This window comes from Podarcis tiliguerta, assembly GCF_965153285.1.
Source record: "Podarcis tiliguerta genome assembly, chromosome: 12".
Classification (NCBI taxonomy): domain Eukaryota; kingdom Metazoa; phylum Chordata; class Lepidosauria; order Squamata; family Lacertidae; genus Podarcis; species Podarcis tiliguerta.
This window is the reverse complement of record NC_139545.1, coordinates 52,078,216-52,096,082: the sequence shown is the minus strand read 5'-3', so window position 1 is coordinate 52,096,082 and position 17,867 is coordinate 52,078,216. Positions and strand designations below refer to the sequence as shown.

General features: G+C 46.2%; 1 protein-coding gene across 4 annotated transcripts in view; it reads left to right on the top strand.

Moving 5' to 3' along the window:
- Window positions 1-17,867, top strand: part of CRHR2 (corticotropin releasing hormone receptor 2) — a 191,606-nt gene that overhangs the window by 20,613 nt on the left and 153,126 nt on the right. For 3 of the 4 annotated variants that reach the window (XM_083406670.1, XM_083406667.1, XM_083406669.1), the window contains one exon: window positions 3,999-4,092. In XM_083406670.1, the coding sequence (XP_083262796.1) occupies window positions 3,999-4,092 (94 nt within the window). Of the gene's footprint in view, window positions 1-3,998; window positions 4,093-17,867 lie in introns of those variants that run through there. The other variant, XM_083406671.1, reaches the window with a different exon arrangement.

The following is a 17,867-nucleotide window of genomic DNA, read 5'->3' as shown; positions in this document are numbered from 1 at the left end:
TGTTTGACCAGTTTTTAGCTAGGACTGCTCTGGTCCAAATCATTCTGGCAGCCATTCCAAAATCCACGAACTTTCAACAAAATCTACTCACGAGCCATGCTTGCCTGAGCAAACATTATGTATTGTCAATCATGTTGTTTGTGACATTCCATCCTTTACACCCCAAATTGCATGCATTCTTAGTGACACCTTAATTTCTTGCACTATCTTTTGCTGGGACAAAGCGTATGTATTCACACACAAATGTGGAATGTAATCCACTGAGAGCAGTCAAGCACAACATTCCTTGTTTTCCTAGAGTGGACATGCAGGGGAATGTTTGGTCCAGCCAGTTGAAAACTTCCTGTTTTCCTCCTGGCTGGAGCCTCCTTCCTTTGGCATGTGACTAGAGGTTGGTATGACCTTACCTGTCCAGGTAAGAAAAGGACAAGGCATGCTGCCATTTTCTCTCTTTTTCACTTTCTTCTTTGTTTGACCAGCTTTTAGCTAGGACTGCTCTGCTAGCTCTCAGCCAGCAGAAGCACTGGAATATTCCCCCATACGGGGTAGATCCACATGTACTTTACATATTTGTAACCAAGCCTGCCTTAGTTACAAATGTGTAACTGTAAACTGATGTGAGTAAACGTATTTTATTGACTTTGAATAATTGTGGCATCTTTATTCTTTTAAGAGGGATTCAAGGGAACTTACCAGGAATGTAGACAGATTGAATTGTATAATAGTGAGAGGCTCACATGAGCCTGCAACCAGCTATCTGCTGTGCATGTTAGAAGGGGAATATAACTACTAAGTAAAGGAACTTGCTAGCGCAAGTTAGGAAGGATGTTAATAAACAATATATCCTCTCTTGCCACCCTGAACATCCCCACACCCACTTGCTGTCATGGCACCCGAGGTGGTTGACAAGGGCCATTTCCACACCACACATTTAGAGCACTGTTATACCACTTTAATCACACACACACACACACACACACACACACACACACGAGGAGGAGAGAGAGAGAGAGAGAGCTTTATTGTGCTCCATAGACCCAAAATACACAGCACAGCGATAATATATATCAACAGTTATTAAGGAGTAAGAGCAGCCTTGCTAGCAGCCATGGCTTCTCTCAAAGGATTCTGGGAGCTGCAGTCTGTTTAGGGTGCTGAGAGCTGTTTGCAGACATGCGCACCACCCCGTTTTCCCTCACAGAGCTATAATTCCTAGAGGGGCTTAACAACCAAGCCTTCTTCGCAGGGAATTCTGGGAATGGCAGTTCTCTGAGCAGCAGCGCTATATTGCGCCCAACATGAGGGGCTCCCATCGTGTGTGCATGAAGTCACACGCACAATGCCCCCCACCCAAGTCCAGCCCTGCCCCCTACACCCCCCACTAGATTTTGCCCTGTCTCTGAGGGGAATGGGGGCCACTTAAAACAACACTCAGCATCCATGACAAATTGCCGCTTCCAGAATTCTTTGAGGGAAACCACGGCAATTATTATTATTGTTATTATCATTTATTAAATTTAGATACTCCCCTTCATCACAGAACCGTTTACAGTATATAAAAAAACTAAATGCATGACACAATAACACCAAAACAAAACAACAACACCCCTCACAAAAACAAAACAACACTCCCCACACATTTCCCAGGGGACTCTGGGAAGTATAGTTTGGGGAATGGAATTGAGGTCTGTCAGCACCCTTAACAAACTACAATTCCCAGAATCCTTTAGGGGAGATCAGGGCTGTTAAAATGGTATCATAGTGATTTAAATAGATGGAGACATGCAGGTACTCTATGTGCATCTCTTTCTCCTCCCTCCCACTCCTCTGCCACAACTATATATTTCATAAGGGCTTAAAACCCCAATTAAGCATGCAAATTGGATATAGCATGCACAAACACTTAATTAGAGAAAGAGGGACCTCGGTTGTCCATCATCTTGTCTGCTTTGGTCCTAAGCCAGCGGCCATTTCTGGCGGCATCAAATTCCATCCTTTCATCTGGCATTATGTGAATAAGTGCTTCTTCTTTTTTGTCTGCCCCAAATTTCTGTTGGCAGCATCGTGTTATTTCATATGAGGGAGCGTCTGATCGTCCCGTAATTGCCCTGCAACATAGCAATTGATCTCTTTTCATCTCAGATATATAATTTTATAGGCAGAGCTGGACGGCGCCTTGAATTGTTCCCAAGGCTAGCTCCGCCGAGAGCTGTCGGTGGACCATAATTCAGAGCACTTCGCGAGAAACAAAATTAGTCGTCGTTCGTCCACCTTGCGCATCGGGTGAACGCCTTAAATTGCTCACTGACTCATGCATGAAGGAATCCTTCATTGTTTGGAGACTAAGCCCAGAAGGTTTCAAGCATGTGCCAGATGTCGCTGATGAAAAACTAAATAGGAAATTGCAGAAGAACAGCAGCGTTGGCATTCACAGTGTCTAGCCTCTGGTGAATGACAGCCAGCTATGCATTCTGCAATGAGGAACACTGACCTCTATGACTTCTCGTTTCCAGACTGTCAGTGATTTGCAGGGGGGATTCAGATTCATACTGGGAATGTAGGTCTACAAAAGCATTCTAGAATCATAGAATCATAGAGTTGGATGAGACCACAAGGGCCATCAAGTCCAACCCCCTGCCAAGCAGGAAACACCATCAGAGCACTCCTGACATATGGTTGTCAAGCCTCTGCTTAAAGACCTCCAAAGAAGGAGACTCCACCACATTCTTTGGCAGCAAATTCCGCTGTCGAACAGCTCTTACTGTCAGGAAGTTCTTCCTAATGTTTAGGTGGAATTCTGCCACCCAAGAGCCACAAATCCACCTTGTTTTCTTAAAGGCCACTTTGTGGTTAGGTAAAGGTAAAGGGACCCCTGACCATTAGGTCCAGGCGTGACCGACTCTGGGGTTGTGGCACTCATCTCACTTTATTGGCCAAGGGAGCCAGCATACAGCTTCCAGGTCATGTGGCCAGCATGACTAAGCCGCTTCTGGCGAACCAGAGCAGCGCACGGAAATGCTGTTTACCTTCCCGCTGGAGCGGTACCTATTTATCTACTTGCACTGGTGTGCTTTCAAACTGCTAGGTTGGCAGGAGCAGGGACCGAGCAACGGGAGCTCACCCCATCACGGGGATTCGAACCGCCAATCTTCTGATCAGCAAGCCCTAGGCTCTGTGGTTTAACCCACAGCGCCACCCGCATCCCTGTGGTTAGGTAGGATTGCCATATTTCCGGGGTTTCCCGGGCCTGTCCTCCTTTCAAGGTCCAACATCTCTTTTTTCTCCCCCCCCCCCAATTTTTTTTAATTAATTTTCCAATATTATAACAAGCATAACAACAAACAAAAAGAAACATTACAATACCAAGAAAGAAAACAAACAAACAAAAAACCATTGATCTTAACTCTTATAATCCACTTTTGTTATCATTGTTAAATGACTTCCTCAGATCCCTCTGGCTGAGTTTCCATATAGCTCATTGTAGCAGTTTTCAAACACTTTTTCATATAAAATTTACTTGTTCAATTAACCTCTTTCTTTCTTTTCATTTTGACTTCTATCCATGATATTATACAATTTCACATAATTAAATCTTAAGCCAATCTGTTACTCACAAGTCTTTCTATTTAAGTTATCTTAACATTTTTAACTAAATAGTCTTTAAATTCCCCAGAGGAATAGTAGAGTAAGACACTGAAAGGCTAATTTCTCGGGGAAATGTAATAGTACCAGTACATGTTGTGTCATATTTCCAGAAGGGCTAGAAACTTACTCTCTTTTAAAAACGAAAGCTGGGGATCTGGGGATTATTATTAATTGGGAGGGGGGCCACCGCCCAACCACCAGACACCCATTGGTTTGATTTAGATTATCTCCAGTCTGTCCCAACTCTAATCTCTGATTCTACAACACTTCTTCTAACAAATCCTGTGTTTTCCATTCTTCCGCCCTTCAGTTTTCCTACTAACAAATCTTCTTGTCTCCTTCCTTTCTCTCAGCTGGTTCTGCACTGTGATTCTTCCGCAAGTCTGCCCTTCTCCGCTCTGCTGGAGAGATATTGTGAAGAATGGTCCTCCCATCACAATTTGACAGGTAATAATGACCTTGAGATAGTGTCTAATTAGTAAGGGATGCCCACTGGCTTAGATTTGTGGCAGAGAGGTATTTCTGTTGGTTGTGGGATATGGAACCTGCATATTCAGAGCCATATTACCTCTAAATATCAAGTATTAGAGGCATGCAATGGGTTAGGGCTGATGCCTTCTTGCCCTTGTCTGTTTCGATTCTCATTTAACCAATCATAAATCCAGCTGTCCACATTTTGCAGCAATCTGCTTTCCTTTCTCTTTTAAACATCTCATGCAAATTTATAAGCATTGTAGGGTTAAATTTCTCCCAGTAAACACATTTTATATGCAGCCTTGACTAATGTAAGCATTCTTGCAATCAATCTTTCCCAATATAATGCATTTTTATATGCTGTTTTCGCTTTCCCCTGCTAGTTCTCACATTCTTTTGAAAAGGGCAAATTCGATAGATTTGCATTTAAATGTGCACTGAATAAAATTTCTTCTCCTTCCCCTACTTCCAGATGACCTGTTTTATTGAATATTTGATCCCTATATGTTTGTGCAAAGTTTGCAGGGAGGTTAAATGACGTCGGCTAGCTGCTGAGCAATCGTTCTGATTTGTTTCTGGGGAGGTTATACGATGTTGCATCCAGCAAGCGTCATCCCATTCCCAGCGGCTTTTATGCCAGTTTCCTTATCTCAGAAAGACCAGTTTGTGGGCAAGGACAGAGGACTCAGCTACATTAGTAAAGAAACAGCGATTTGAATGCACTATAATCATGCAACACCAGGGGGTGCCAGAGAGCAAGAAATTTTAAAACACGATTTTAAATAGAGATTTTTTTCTTTTGTTAAAACAATCTAATTTCTGACTTATTTATAGGGTCCCCCGTCTTGATCCACCCAGGGTTTGTGGCACAGAAGCTGCAAATCGGCTCTAATTGCACAAACTCTGAATTTGGTGGTGCCTGAAAATAGTCTGGGAATACCTTCAGAAGCCACCTTGCATGACCGTAAAGGGGAATATTTCTCTTGGAGGAAGGGGACCCATATTATGTGTGTTCCGTCAAAGCAGAAAGTGATGTCACTTTTAGGGATGGGCAAATCTGTCAATCTTGGTTTCTCTCTCATTTTCCAATCTTAAATTCCCTAGATTTCTTTTTTCTTTTCTTTTTTTATTAAATCTTTATTGATTTAAAATACGATACAATCATACAACGAAGGTAAGTATTTCAGATTTAAATACAAAAAAATGGGGGAAAAGAAATTTTTTGAAACAAAGACCAAAAAAGGATAAAAAGAAGAAAAAAGATCAAAGATTTATACAACATTATATCTATCAAATTATATATACATTTTTTTGCAAAAAAAAAAAAAAACTTCCAATCTTTCTTGTTATGCTTTTTCTGTTGTCATGGTATTATCACGCAGTTTTGTTTTATATCCTTTTCAATACATTCCACTATAATGTTTATATCATTTATCTATTTCCCTACATTTCTGTTTACAACTCCCTCCTCCTTCTCACACTTTCCTCTCAGACCTCAAGCTGAGAGATCATCTTTAACTGACTGCCATTTAGTTTCCGGGCCCAATTCAAAGTGCTGGCTTTGACCTACAAAGCCTTAAACAGCTCAGGACCACAATGCCTCAAGGATTGCCTCTATGAACAAACCAGGACCCTGCAATCATCATCTGAGGCGCCTTTGTGTGAGAAATCTGGAGGGTGGTAGCGCCAGAAAGGGCCTTTTCTGTGGTGGCTCCTGGCATGTGGATATTCTCCCCAGGGAGGTTTGGCTGGCACCTTCATTATACATTATACACCTTTTGGCATCAGGCGAAAATGTTTTCTCTACAATGTTTCTCTACAACTAGGACTTTGAAAGATTACCTTTTTAAATGTGTTTGGGGGCAGGGTTTACTGGTTTGTTGTTGTTCTTATTTTTATTTTATTATATTTTTATTTTTACTATGTGTTTTGTGGTTCTTTTATTGTAATATTATGGTGTGAACTGCCCTGAGATGTATAAATGAAGGGTGGTATACAATTATTGTGGGACGTGGGTGGCGCTGTGGGTAAAACCTCAGTGCCTAGGGCTTGCCGATCGCATGGTCGGCGGTTCAAATCCCCGCGGCGGGGTGTGCTCCCGTCGTTCGGTCCCAGCGCCTGCCAACCTAGCAGTTCGAAAGCACCTTCGGGTGCAAGTAGATAAATAGGGACCGCTTACCAGCGGGAAGGTAAACGGCGTTCCGTGTGCTGCGCTGGCTCGCCAGATGCAGCTTGTCACGCTGGCCACGTGACCCGGAAGTGTCTGCGGACAGCGCTGGCTCCCGGCCTATAGAGTGAGATGAGCGCACAACCCTAGAGTCTGGCAAGACTGGCCCGTACGGGCAGGGGTACCTTTACCTTTATACAATTATTCTTTTCTTCTCATCTTCATCATCATTATCATTAACATTACATAATATTACAGTGAAACCTCGGTTTTCAAACGTAATCCATTCCGGAAGACTGTTCGGCTTCCGAAACGTTTGATAACCACTTCTGGGTTTTTGCATTTGGGAACTGAAATGTTTGAGAGCGGAGCCATTTGAGTTCTGAGGTTTGACTGTATCGCTATTATTAAGCTACACTCTGAGAGATCAAGGGAGCAAGCAAGGCTGCCTTGTTGTTCTCCAGACTTGTTAGCTAGACTAGAACTAGATACTTTTCTATCCAAGTTGTAGATTTCCTGCAGGAAACAACTTTGCCATTTCCCCACCTACGAGCATCTCTGTGTGTGATTGCAACAAGTCTGCTCTCAAACCAAGATCTGACAGCTTAAGGGCTGCTCACTCTGTGTACGAAAAGGGGTTTCAGTAGGTAATTGACCCCTAATATCCCAATGCAGGGTTAAACCACAGAGCCTAGGGCTTGCCGATCAGAAGGTCGGCGGTTCGAATCCCCGCGACGGGATGAGCTCCCGTTGCTTGGTCCCTGCTCCTGCCAACCTAGCAGTTCGAAAGCACGTCAAAGTGCAAGTAGATAAATAGGTACCGCTCCAGTGGGAAGGTCAATAGCGTTTCCATGCGCTGCTCTGGTTCACCAGAAGCGGCTTAGTCATGCTGGCCACATGACCCGAAAGCTGTACGCCGGCTTCCTCGGCCAATAAAGCGAGATGAGCACCACAACACCAGTCGTCTGCGACTTGACCTAATGTTCAGGGGTCCCTTTACCTTTTTTCCCCCCAATGCAAGGCATTAAAGACGGCCTGCCCGTGCCCCCTAAGTTGGCCTTCTGCCCCCAGGAGCGCACTGTCCTTTGATCACCAGTTTCCAAATAAAATTCATCTGCCGATTCCTCTGACTTCTGGGTCTGAACAGAAGTGCCATTTCTGTGGGCTGGTCCCTGTCTGCACCCGCCAACACTGCAGTCGATTGCTGATTTCCTGAGTTCCTCCTTTACAGTTATTCATTCCGTTGGTTAAATGCTCCAAAGCTACAGCTTATTTCTTATCGGTTAATTTCATTAAATGCAACTCCATTTTCCTTCCAGACAAGCCAGATGAAAAGACTATTCATCGCGGAGTGGTTTGTTGCTGTCGTTTGGCTTTCTCTTCCAAATTAAGCGCTCTTCTTTCTTCATTCTCTCCACCCCAGCTTCAGATTTGTGGTCTTCTTAAATAAGATTTGAACACCACAATAAAACTGCAATGTAGTTTGCAACAAACAAATCTGTTATGCTTCCCTGCCCATGAAATTGGAACTTCCCAAGTGTGTTGGCATTCAATCCTGGCAAATAGTTTAGTTCTCAAGTGATGGATTTTTTTAAAAAAAATCCCTCCTGCTACTGTATGCTGGTAGATGGCAAATGGCTGAATTAGTTTGCATTTAAAGGCAAACTTGGCAAATTCGCACTTTCCAAAGCGATATGCCAGTGGTGGCCAAACTCGGCCCTCCAGGTGTTTTAGGACTACAATTCCCATCATCCCTGAGCACTGGTCCCGTTAGCTAGGGATGATGGGAGTTGTAGTCCCAAAACAGCTGGACGCCTAAGTTTGGCCACCACTTGAATATGTGGACTCAAATGCAGCCAGCCTTCAAAATTCATGCTTTTTCTGAATTTTGCAATGCAGTTCCCCAGCCAAGCAGTGTGCACAAAAATGCATGTATTGTGCGCAACGTGTGCGTGTAAAATGCATGTAATGGTGAGCATAACTTTCAAAGATGCACTGCATTAGGGAAAATGGTTGGCAAAAAATGTTTCTATTTCCCGAAACTGAATACGAAATTTGTGTTTATTAGGAGACATTCACAGCAGGCCACTGAAACATTACAGTGGTACCTCAGGATGTGGACGGGATCCGTTCCGGAGCCCCGTTCTCATCCTGAAGCGAACGCAACTCGCGTCCGCGTGTCTGCGCATGCACAGATTGTGTTTCGCCGCTTCCACGCATGCACGTGACGTCATTTTGACCATCTGCACATGCACGCAGGGCGAAACCCAGAAGTAATGCGCTCCTGGTTGCCGCAGAGGGCAACCTGAAAATACTTAACTTGGAGTACATTTATCCCGAGGTATGACTGTACTGTGGAGATTTTGTGGCTTGTTTGTTTGCTTTTAAGGGAAATTGCAGATTGCCGCAGTAATGTATTTTAAGAGCGGAAAAATGAGAAATGGAGAGAACCAAAGAAGGACAGATTCATTCATCCCTAGTTACAGGAGGGCAGATTTCAGTTGAACATTAGGGGGAAATTCTTGATGAGAAGGGCAGTTTGACAATGCAACTAGCTACTTGGAGGAATGGAGGAGGTCTTTAAGCAGAGGCTGACCAGTGATCCGTTGAGGATATACAGTGGTACCTCGGGTTAAGTACTTAATTCGTTCCAGAGGTCCGTTCTTAACCTGAAACTGTTCTTAACCTGAAGCACTACTTTAGCTAATGGGGCCTCCTGCTGCTGCTGCTGCCGCCAGAGCACGATTTCTGTTCTCATCCTGAAGCAAAGTTCTTAACCGGAGGTACTATTTCTGGGTTAGCGGAGTCTGTAACCTGAAGCGTATGTAACCTGAAGTGTATGTAACCTGAGGTAAAAGGTAAAGGTACCCCTGCCCGTACGGGCCAGTCTTGACAGACTCTAGGGTTGTGCGCCCATCTCACTCAAGAGGCCGCGGGCCAGCGCTGTCCAGAGACACTTCCGGGTCACGTGGCCAGCGTGACATCGCTGCTCTGGCGAGCCAGAGCCGCACACGGAAACGCCGTTTACCTTCCCGCTAGTAAGCGGTCCCTATTTATCTACTTGCACCCAGGAGTGCTTTCCATCTGCTAGGTTGGCAGGTGCTGGGACTGAACAACGGGAGCGCACCCCGCCGCGGGGATTCGAACTGCCGACCTTTCGATCGGCAAGCCCTAGGCGCTGAGGCTTTTACCCACAGCGCCACCCGCGTCCCGTAACCCGAGGTACCACTGTTCTAACTCTGGATTTTTGCACTGAGGAGGAGGTTAAACTAGATGCCTGTACAGTGGTACCTCGGCTTATGAACTTAATCCATTCTGGAAGTCCGTTCTTAAACTAAAGCCATTCTTAAACCAAGGCACATTTTCCCTAATAATAATAATAATAATAATAATAATAATTTATTATTTGTACTCTGCCCATCTGGCTGGGTTTCCCCAGCCACTCTGGGTGGCTTCCAACAAAGATTAAAAATACATTAAAATGTCACACATTAAAAGCTTCCCTAAACAGGGCTGCCTTCAGATGTCTTCTAAATGTCAGGTGGTTGTTTATCTCTTTGACATCTGATGAGGCCTCCCACCGCCGGTCCCCTTCCACCATTCGGCTTCCGTTCGTAGACCAAGGTAAAGTTCACTAACCGGAACACTACTTCCAGTTTTGCGGAGTCCATATACCGAATAGTTTGTAAACAGGGCTGTTCTTAAACCGAGGTACCACTGTACAACCCTGTGCAAAACATCTGCATGAAAAATAGTGTAACCCATATGGTCAGCCTGAAGAATGATTGCAGCAAGTATATGTGTTTGTGCATAATAGTAGGGATGTAAGCAGGCATAATTTTCTACCCCCAACCTGTACCCGCTGCACACAGTACTGTTTCCATTCCACTGCAGTTCGACTTCTGCCAAAAGCTACATTTTTTGCCTCTCTGTGTGCTGCAACAAAATTACATTAGTTGCGGATCGCACGCAATTAATTGTGTAAATTGCATTGTCATTACCTTATTCCACCACATTCATTGCAATGCAAAGGGAACATGATACAAAAAAAAAATTTTTTGGGGGGGGAGCGATGTAATCAATGTTGTACCATTTACGGACTGCAAGCAACACCAGCAGTGACTGCCAGTTGTATTGATTTCCGTTCCGGATGTCAGATGGCTAAACAAAGATGGACAATTTCTGCTCCTGTCTTGGTTTTTATCGGAATTCTCCAACTTCTCTTGGCAAGAGGGCAGACATTTGATTTTAAAAGAAAAGCAGGATTGTGTGGGTGTTTGTGAGCCGGCAGCATTCAAGACACACAAGAACCACTTTATGAAATAACTTGGAAGACCAGGGTTCAGATCCCCACTCAGCAATGAAGCTCATTAGGTGACCTCACCTACCTCACAGGGTCGTTGTGAGATGGAGAGGGGAAGAGCGCATCGGTTGTGCTGAAGAATGACTTGGTCTTAGGATCTATGCCTTTTAACAGTGCTCTTCTCTGCCCTCAATCTGCCTGGCTTCTCATGAACAAGACTGACCTTTGCTTCAACTGAAGAATGTTCCCCGTTCAGCCCTGCAGCCTTTTTCGCTTCCCAAAATAAAAATGACAAAGGGGATTTTCAAGTGCATTTGTGTCGTGTGGGTGAACGGAATCAGTCCATTGATTTTCTTTTTTTGGACGTGCAACTCTTTCCCGCTCCGTAAAGCTCCCTCACTTTCTCGGGCGCCTAGGTGTTGATTTTCAAAACTTGGCAACATTGTTCGCTCATGGAAGACTGGAACTTGACACGCACCCCGTTCGCTAACTTTACAGCCTAACGTGTTTGCAAATGGGTGGGATAAAGTGTCTTGATGCTTTTGGAGCACTATCGATCCTGAATTTTAGCAACAATCTGCTCAAAGCACAAAGGAAGGTTACCTTGCAGCATAGCATGGAACAGATTTCTGTCTCTTCCTTCAGTTCCCCTCTGCTCCACATCTGTTGGGTTGCTGATTTCTTTAAGAGTAAAGGTAAAGGTACCCCTGACTATTAGGTCCAGTCGTGGATGACTCTGGGGTTGTGGCGTTCATCTCGCTTTACTGGCCGAGGGAGCCGGCGTTTGTCCACAGACAGTTTTTCCAGGTCATGTGGCCAGCATGACTAAGCTGCTTCTGGTGAACCAGAGCAGAGCACAGAAACGCCGTTTACCTTCCCACTGGAGTGGTACCTATTTATCTACTTGCACATTGTGCTTTTGAACTGCTAGGTTGGCAGGAGCTGGGACAGAGCAACAGGAGCTTACCTCATTGCGGGGATTCGAACCGCCGACCTTCTGATCAACAAGCCCTAGGCTCGGTGGTTTAGACCACAGCGCCACCCGCACCCCTTCCTTTATGAGTATTTTCTTTCAATACGTTGATTAGGCTAAATGTTGGCAGGTATGTGTGAGGATCCAACAGGCAGGGTAATGTTAGCTAAGCTCCCTTAGGCACCTTTGAGTGAAGGAAGTTGAGTCTCTACAATGCTATGAGGCTATGATTCTAAGACTTGCCTTCTGGGATTAGGCACCTGACGACCTTGTAAAGATCACCTTTTGGCATAATTTTGGTCACCTGCTTGGGGTTGTAGGGCCCTGAGAGGAGATGGATCAAGACCCAAATGGGTGGGGCTTAATATTTATGCAAATATTATGCAAATCTGGGGCAGACATAATCAATAGTGCATAACTGGCCACCCTGATTTCACGCTAGCAGAGACACACAGTCGTCTTCCTCCGTAAGGCTGTGGACGTGTGGTCCTCAAAAGCTTCAGAGACGGTATGCTCCTGCTGTGCTTCAGGAATAACAACAACAACAACAACAACAACAACAAAGTTTATTTATATCCCACCCTCCCCAGCCGAAGCTGGGCTCAGAGCAGCTAACAACAATAAAAGTAACACAGCATTCTAAAATCAATTCATTCTAAAATCAATTCAAAATCAGATTAATGGCAACCATTGGGCTAGAGTTCTATGAGGATTACAGAAGGAGAGAGGGGGTCAGACTGTGCCTTGGCCCCTCTGGTGGAACAGCTCTGACTTGCAGGCCCTGCGGAAAGATGTCAAGTCCCGCAGGGCCCTGGTCTCTTGGAACAGAGTGTTCCACCAAATCCTCCAGCTGTTTTTGGACTACAATTCCCATCATCCTTGACCACTGGTCTTGCTAGCGAGGGATGATGGGAGTTGTAGTCCAAAAACAGCTGGAGGCCCAAGGTTGGGGAACACTGCTTTAACGGACTACCCTTCAATATTTGGGGGAGGTGATGGTGCTCCTCCACCCCAACACATCTAAATAACAATACCCCTACCAATGCCTAACTGCCAAGACCAAGGAAGTTGTGACGATTTGCTACAAGGTAGGCGAAAAACCAAATGGCTTGTGCCAATTTGCCAAGTGGAAAAAATTCCTACCGGGCCCCTTAACGACGACCAACCAAAGTCCATAGCAAGGTCAGAGGGAAGCCTGAAAAGAAAAAGGAGTGGGTGGGTGGGAAGGAGGGAGATCCCGGGGCCTTGCTCGCCTTAAATGGGGCAAGCCACACACCCCAAGCCGGGCGATTGGCCGGCTTCGGGGGATGACAGGGACTGAGGATTCCCCTGAACGCGTGATGGAAGCCAGCACCCGGTGGGGGCGTGAATGCCCGCAACACCACCTCCTCCAGATGTCGGAAGTGGCTTCATGAGAGAAGGAGAGAAACAGTCATGGTTAGGAATACGCTGTTAGTTCTGTCAGTTTTTCTTGGTCAGTTTTTCCCATGGGACTTCCATCCTGCGTCCCAACATTCCCCAATCATTTCACCCTTTTTCTGTTCTTGGCTGCCTTTATCTTGTGGCGTATAGAGCCACCAGTTCCTATTGCCCCCTGAATTTCACAATGCTCTGAAACGGGCTGTCAGAAACACTTAGGGAAACAGGGTGAGAAACCCACAGTGATTTTTATTTTTAAAAAATCTCACCCCCCCCCAAAAAAATGTGACACTTCCATTGAGTTACTAGATTGCCCAAGCATGCTGAAAGATGAGAAAATAAAAGTTAGCTTTAAGGGCTCTCTCTTCTCTCCCCCCCCCACCCACCCCAATTTTCTTTTCTGCCTCATCTGTCAAGTCCTAAAAGGCTTTTGGGGAATTCTAGAATGTGCAAAAATGTTTCTGAGGTGATATATGCAACACAACAGATGCAGAGTACTTTTTTAAAAAGGTGTTAGGAAATGGCGGACCCATGAGATTCTTTCCCCCTCTTCTCTCAAAAGAGATGTGCCACCCAGATCTTTTAAATACAGCTTAGTCCAGATTAGTTATTCCTATGTAAGGTAAAGGTACCCCTGCCCGTACGGGCCAGTCTTGACAGACTCTAGGGTTGTGCGCCCATCTCACTCAAGAGGCCGGGGGCCAGCGCTGTCCGGAGACACTTCCGGGTCACATGGCCAGCGTGACATGGCTGCTCTGGCGAGCCAGAGCCGCACACGGAAACGCCATTTACCTTCCCGCTGGTAAGCGGTCCCTTTTTATCTACTTGCACCTGGGAGTGCTTTCGAACTGCTAGGTTGGCAGGCGCTGGGACCGAACAACGGGAGCGCACCCCGCCGCGGGGATTCGAACCGCCAACCTTTCAATCGGCAAGCCCTAGGCGCTGAGGCTTTTATCCACAGCGCCACCCGCGTCCCTTCATTAGTCCTATGACAACCCCTAAAAAACCTGGGTAGCGGAAGAAAATAATTTCCTCTTTGGTGGTTAGGTCAGGAGGAAACAGGAAGTTTCAACTGGGTGGACCAAACATCCCCTTGCATGTCCACTCTAGGAAAACAAGGAATGTTGTACTTGACTGCTTCCAGTGGATTACATCCCACAAAATGTTGCCGGGCTACAGCTGCCATAATCTCTGACCACCGACCATGGTTGCTAGGGCTGATAGATATTGTGTCAGGTGATGGCTGGATGAGGAGGTGTAGGGGAAGCTACCCAACCAAGAGCCCCCCCCCCCCCCCCGGGAAAGCACAGAGGGAGAGGATTTAGATCGTGGATCCTGGTGGCGGGAAACGGAAGAGCTGGGAAGTCCTGGAGGCTGGTAGCTTGAAGGATGATGACGAGAGGGAAACAGGCAGGTACCTGCCCCAGAACAAGGCAGGGACAGGAATCTTCTTCTTTTTTTAATGCTTTATTGAATCCAAAAAGAAAGCGAACAGTCAACATAAGAATAATGCACATTAAAGGTAAAGGTAGCCCTGACCATTAAGTCCAGTTGCAGATTACTCTGGGGTTGTGTGCTCATCTCGTTTTCAGGCCGAGGGAGCCGGCGTTCGTCCTCAGACAGTTTTTTCGGGTCATGTGGCCAGCATGACTAAGCCGCTTCTGGCGAAACCAGAGCAGCACACAGAAATGCCGTTTATCTTCTTGCCGGAGCGGTACCTATTTATCTACTTGCACTTTGAGGTGCTTTCGAACTGCTAGGTTGGCAGGAGCAGGGACCGAACAACGGGAGCTCACCCCGTCATGGGGATTTGAACTGCCGACCTTCTGATCAGCAAGCCCAAGAGGCTCAGTGGTTTAGACCACAGCGCCACGCACGTCCCCAAATGATAAAATACTTTCTTCATACATAGGTTCTATAACGACTTCCAATCACCCCATCATGGGTCCTAAGTAGTTTTAGCATACCGCAGTTATCTTTATCCGTCAAAGTAAATCCCAATTCTCTTAAATTCCTAAGGTTTTCTGCTTTCCTACAGAAGTCACTCCAGACCTGCCAACGAATTCAGGTTTTTACAATGCTCCCTGAGATATTTTCTGTACATGTCCCACTCTCTCGTAAACGTTTGTCCTGTCTGGTCCCTTAATTTTTCTGTCATCCTTGCTAATTCTGCATATTTTGACAGTTTCTATTGCCACTCCAGTTTAGTCGGAGTTGAATCTCCCTTCCAATTTCTTGCTATTAGAGTTCTTGCTGCAACTGTAGCGTACAGAAATAATATCTTCCTCATGCTTTTTGGAATATCTGTGCCCGTTATACCCAAAAGAAATGCTTCAGGTTTTGGTTTTTTTGCAAAGGAGATCTTAAATATCTTTTTGAGCTCATTATATACCGTTTCCCCAAATTCCTTTACTTTCCTACAATTCCACTACGTATGTCACATTGTGTCTTCCGCCTCTTCGCATCTCCAGCAATTGCTTGAGATATTTCTATACATTTTTGCTAATTTTGATGGTGTTAAATACCAACGATAAAGCATCTTCATAAAGTTTTCTGTATAGCAGGCAGTAAACCTCAAGTCCTCCTTCCATAATCTTCCCCATGCCTCCATTGGAATGTTATATCCAAAGTCTTGGGCCTGGACAGGAATCAGAGTTGGCAATTCTACCACAAACCCACCCCGATAGCTTCTTTGCAGACAGCTTGCTGGCCTCCCTCCCCAACTCCCAGAACAAGGGGTCTATTGCATTTGCTGCCAGGGACTGGGCAGAGGGAAAATGGTGAAGACCGCTTCCCCAGCCTGACCCTTCCAGGGAGAAGAAAGAGGAAGACAGTATAGATTTACAACAGGTGTTTGAAGGAGATCACAGCTCAGAGGCAAGGGATGCGGGTGGCGCTGTGGTCTAAACCACTGAGCCTAGGGCTTGCCGATCAGAAGGTCGGTGGTTCAAATCCCTGCAATAGGGTGAGCTCCCATTGCTTGGTCCCAGCTCCTGCCAACCTAGCAGTTCGAAAGCACGCCAGAAGTGCAAGTAGATTAATAGGTACCACTCTGGCAGGAAGGTAAACGACATTTCCGTGTGCTGCTCTGGTTTCGGTGTTCCGTTGCGCCAGAAGCAGCTCAGTCATGCTGGCCACATGACCTGGAAAAACTGTCTGCGGACAAACGCCGGCTCCCTCGGCCTGTAAAGCAAGATGAGCACCGCAACTCCAGAGTCGTCTGTGACTGGACTTAACTGTCAGAGGTCCTTTACCTTTACCTTTTTTGCAGCTCAGAAGTAGATGAGGGGGAAAGCTGGGAAATCTTGGGAGAGCCGGAACAACACCCGGCTGACACGTTGTCATTAGAAAGCATTCCAGCATCTCCCAGAAGCCGGCGAGCCTTGAAAGTAGGAGAGCAAAGAGATCAAAGACAGAGGGCAGATAGCAGCACCTGTAGAAGTGACAAGTGAGGAAGTGGGAGAGATGGGGGGGTGGAGATTCACTCACAACAACACCATTATCCAAGAAGCTGGGTTCTATAGCCTCTCTCTGTAAAGACTGAAATAAAAAAGGACAGTAAGAAACTTTTCCTTGTCTTATACCTGGGCAAGCAGCTGGGAGCCGCTGACAGCATCCTGACAGTTGCCAAGCAGAGAGCCAGGCAGACATAGGTCCCTTGGGGCTCACCATAGACAGAGGGAGGGACCTGACACAGGGGTAGAAATGAAGGGGGAGCTACAAGCCAGTCTGGGCAACTGCTTCATCTAGGCAGGAGCAATCCTTAGAAGTCTCCGTGTGTTCTCTGTTCGGCTTCCTTAATAATGAAACAAACTGTAAATTAGCCAGCACTTTTCTTTCTTTCTCTGATCGGCAAATGACCTGTTCTCCTTGTCTGCTCCCTGACACGCTGGGAGTCCACCAACATCCGCAGGACTACATTATGTTTATATTCCAAATTTCCTCCGTCACAGAACACAAAGCACGTGGTTTCCCGATAGTCACCCACAGGGCTGTCTTAAGCATATGCGGCACAGGGGTGCAAAGATCAGCCCGGTCCCACCCCCCAGGTTGCCCAGTCTCAGGCGTGCAGCAGGGTGGAGCTGGCTTGGTCGCCCCAAACTCGCAGTGCAGAGCAGCCCGCAGCAGAAGAGCCCACTGTGGTGCTCCAACTGACGGGCTCTTCCCCGGACTCAACTCTCAGGCCCCGGACTCTCGGCCTGCCACCACTGAGAGCCCGGCGCCCAGGTGCCCCACACCCCTACTGCCTATGGGTAAGACAGCCCTGGTCACCCATCATCCAAGTGCTGACCAAACCCATATCTGGTTGGTTCCAGCAAACTGGTGGCCTCACGTGATTTTGCACCATACAGCGTTCTTCAACCTGGGGTTCCCAGATGTGGGTGGGCTGCAAGGCCCACCATACACAGCCACCTTAGACCAATGACCAAGGATGATGGGCATTGCAGTCTACCCACATCTGGGGACCCCAGGCTGAAGAACACTGGCTGAAGAACATTCTTAGCTTAGAAGAGGAATGGGGATATGGTGGTCCTTCTAATGTTTTTGGACCTCTCCCAACAGCACCTGTAAGACCTGAAACTTTTGGATGTGCAAAAATCGAGTATTGAAAGCTGGATCGCGTATAACTGCCCCGACACCATCATGAGCACAAATCACCATGGATGTGCAATAATAATAATAAGTATTTGTACAGTTGGCTGGTTTCTACATTAACTCACAAACCCCTCTCTAGCCTCCATGATGGAGAGCAAGAGGCATCCACAAAGGACATATTCCAGCCAGGCAAAAGTCAGAGAGAAACCACAGTTAGTCCGCCTGAACCTAAAACCTGGTCTGAATTCCATTTTCTTCTGGAATCCCTTACTTTCCTAGTGATGTCAGGT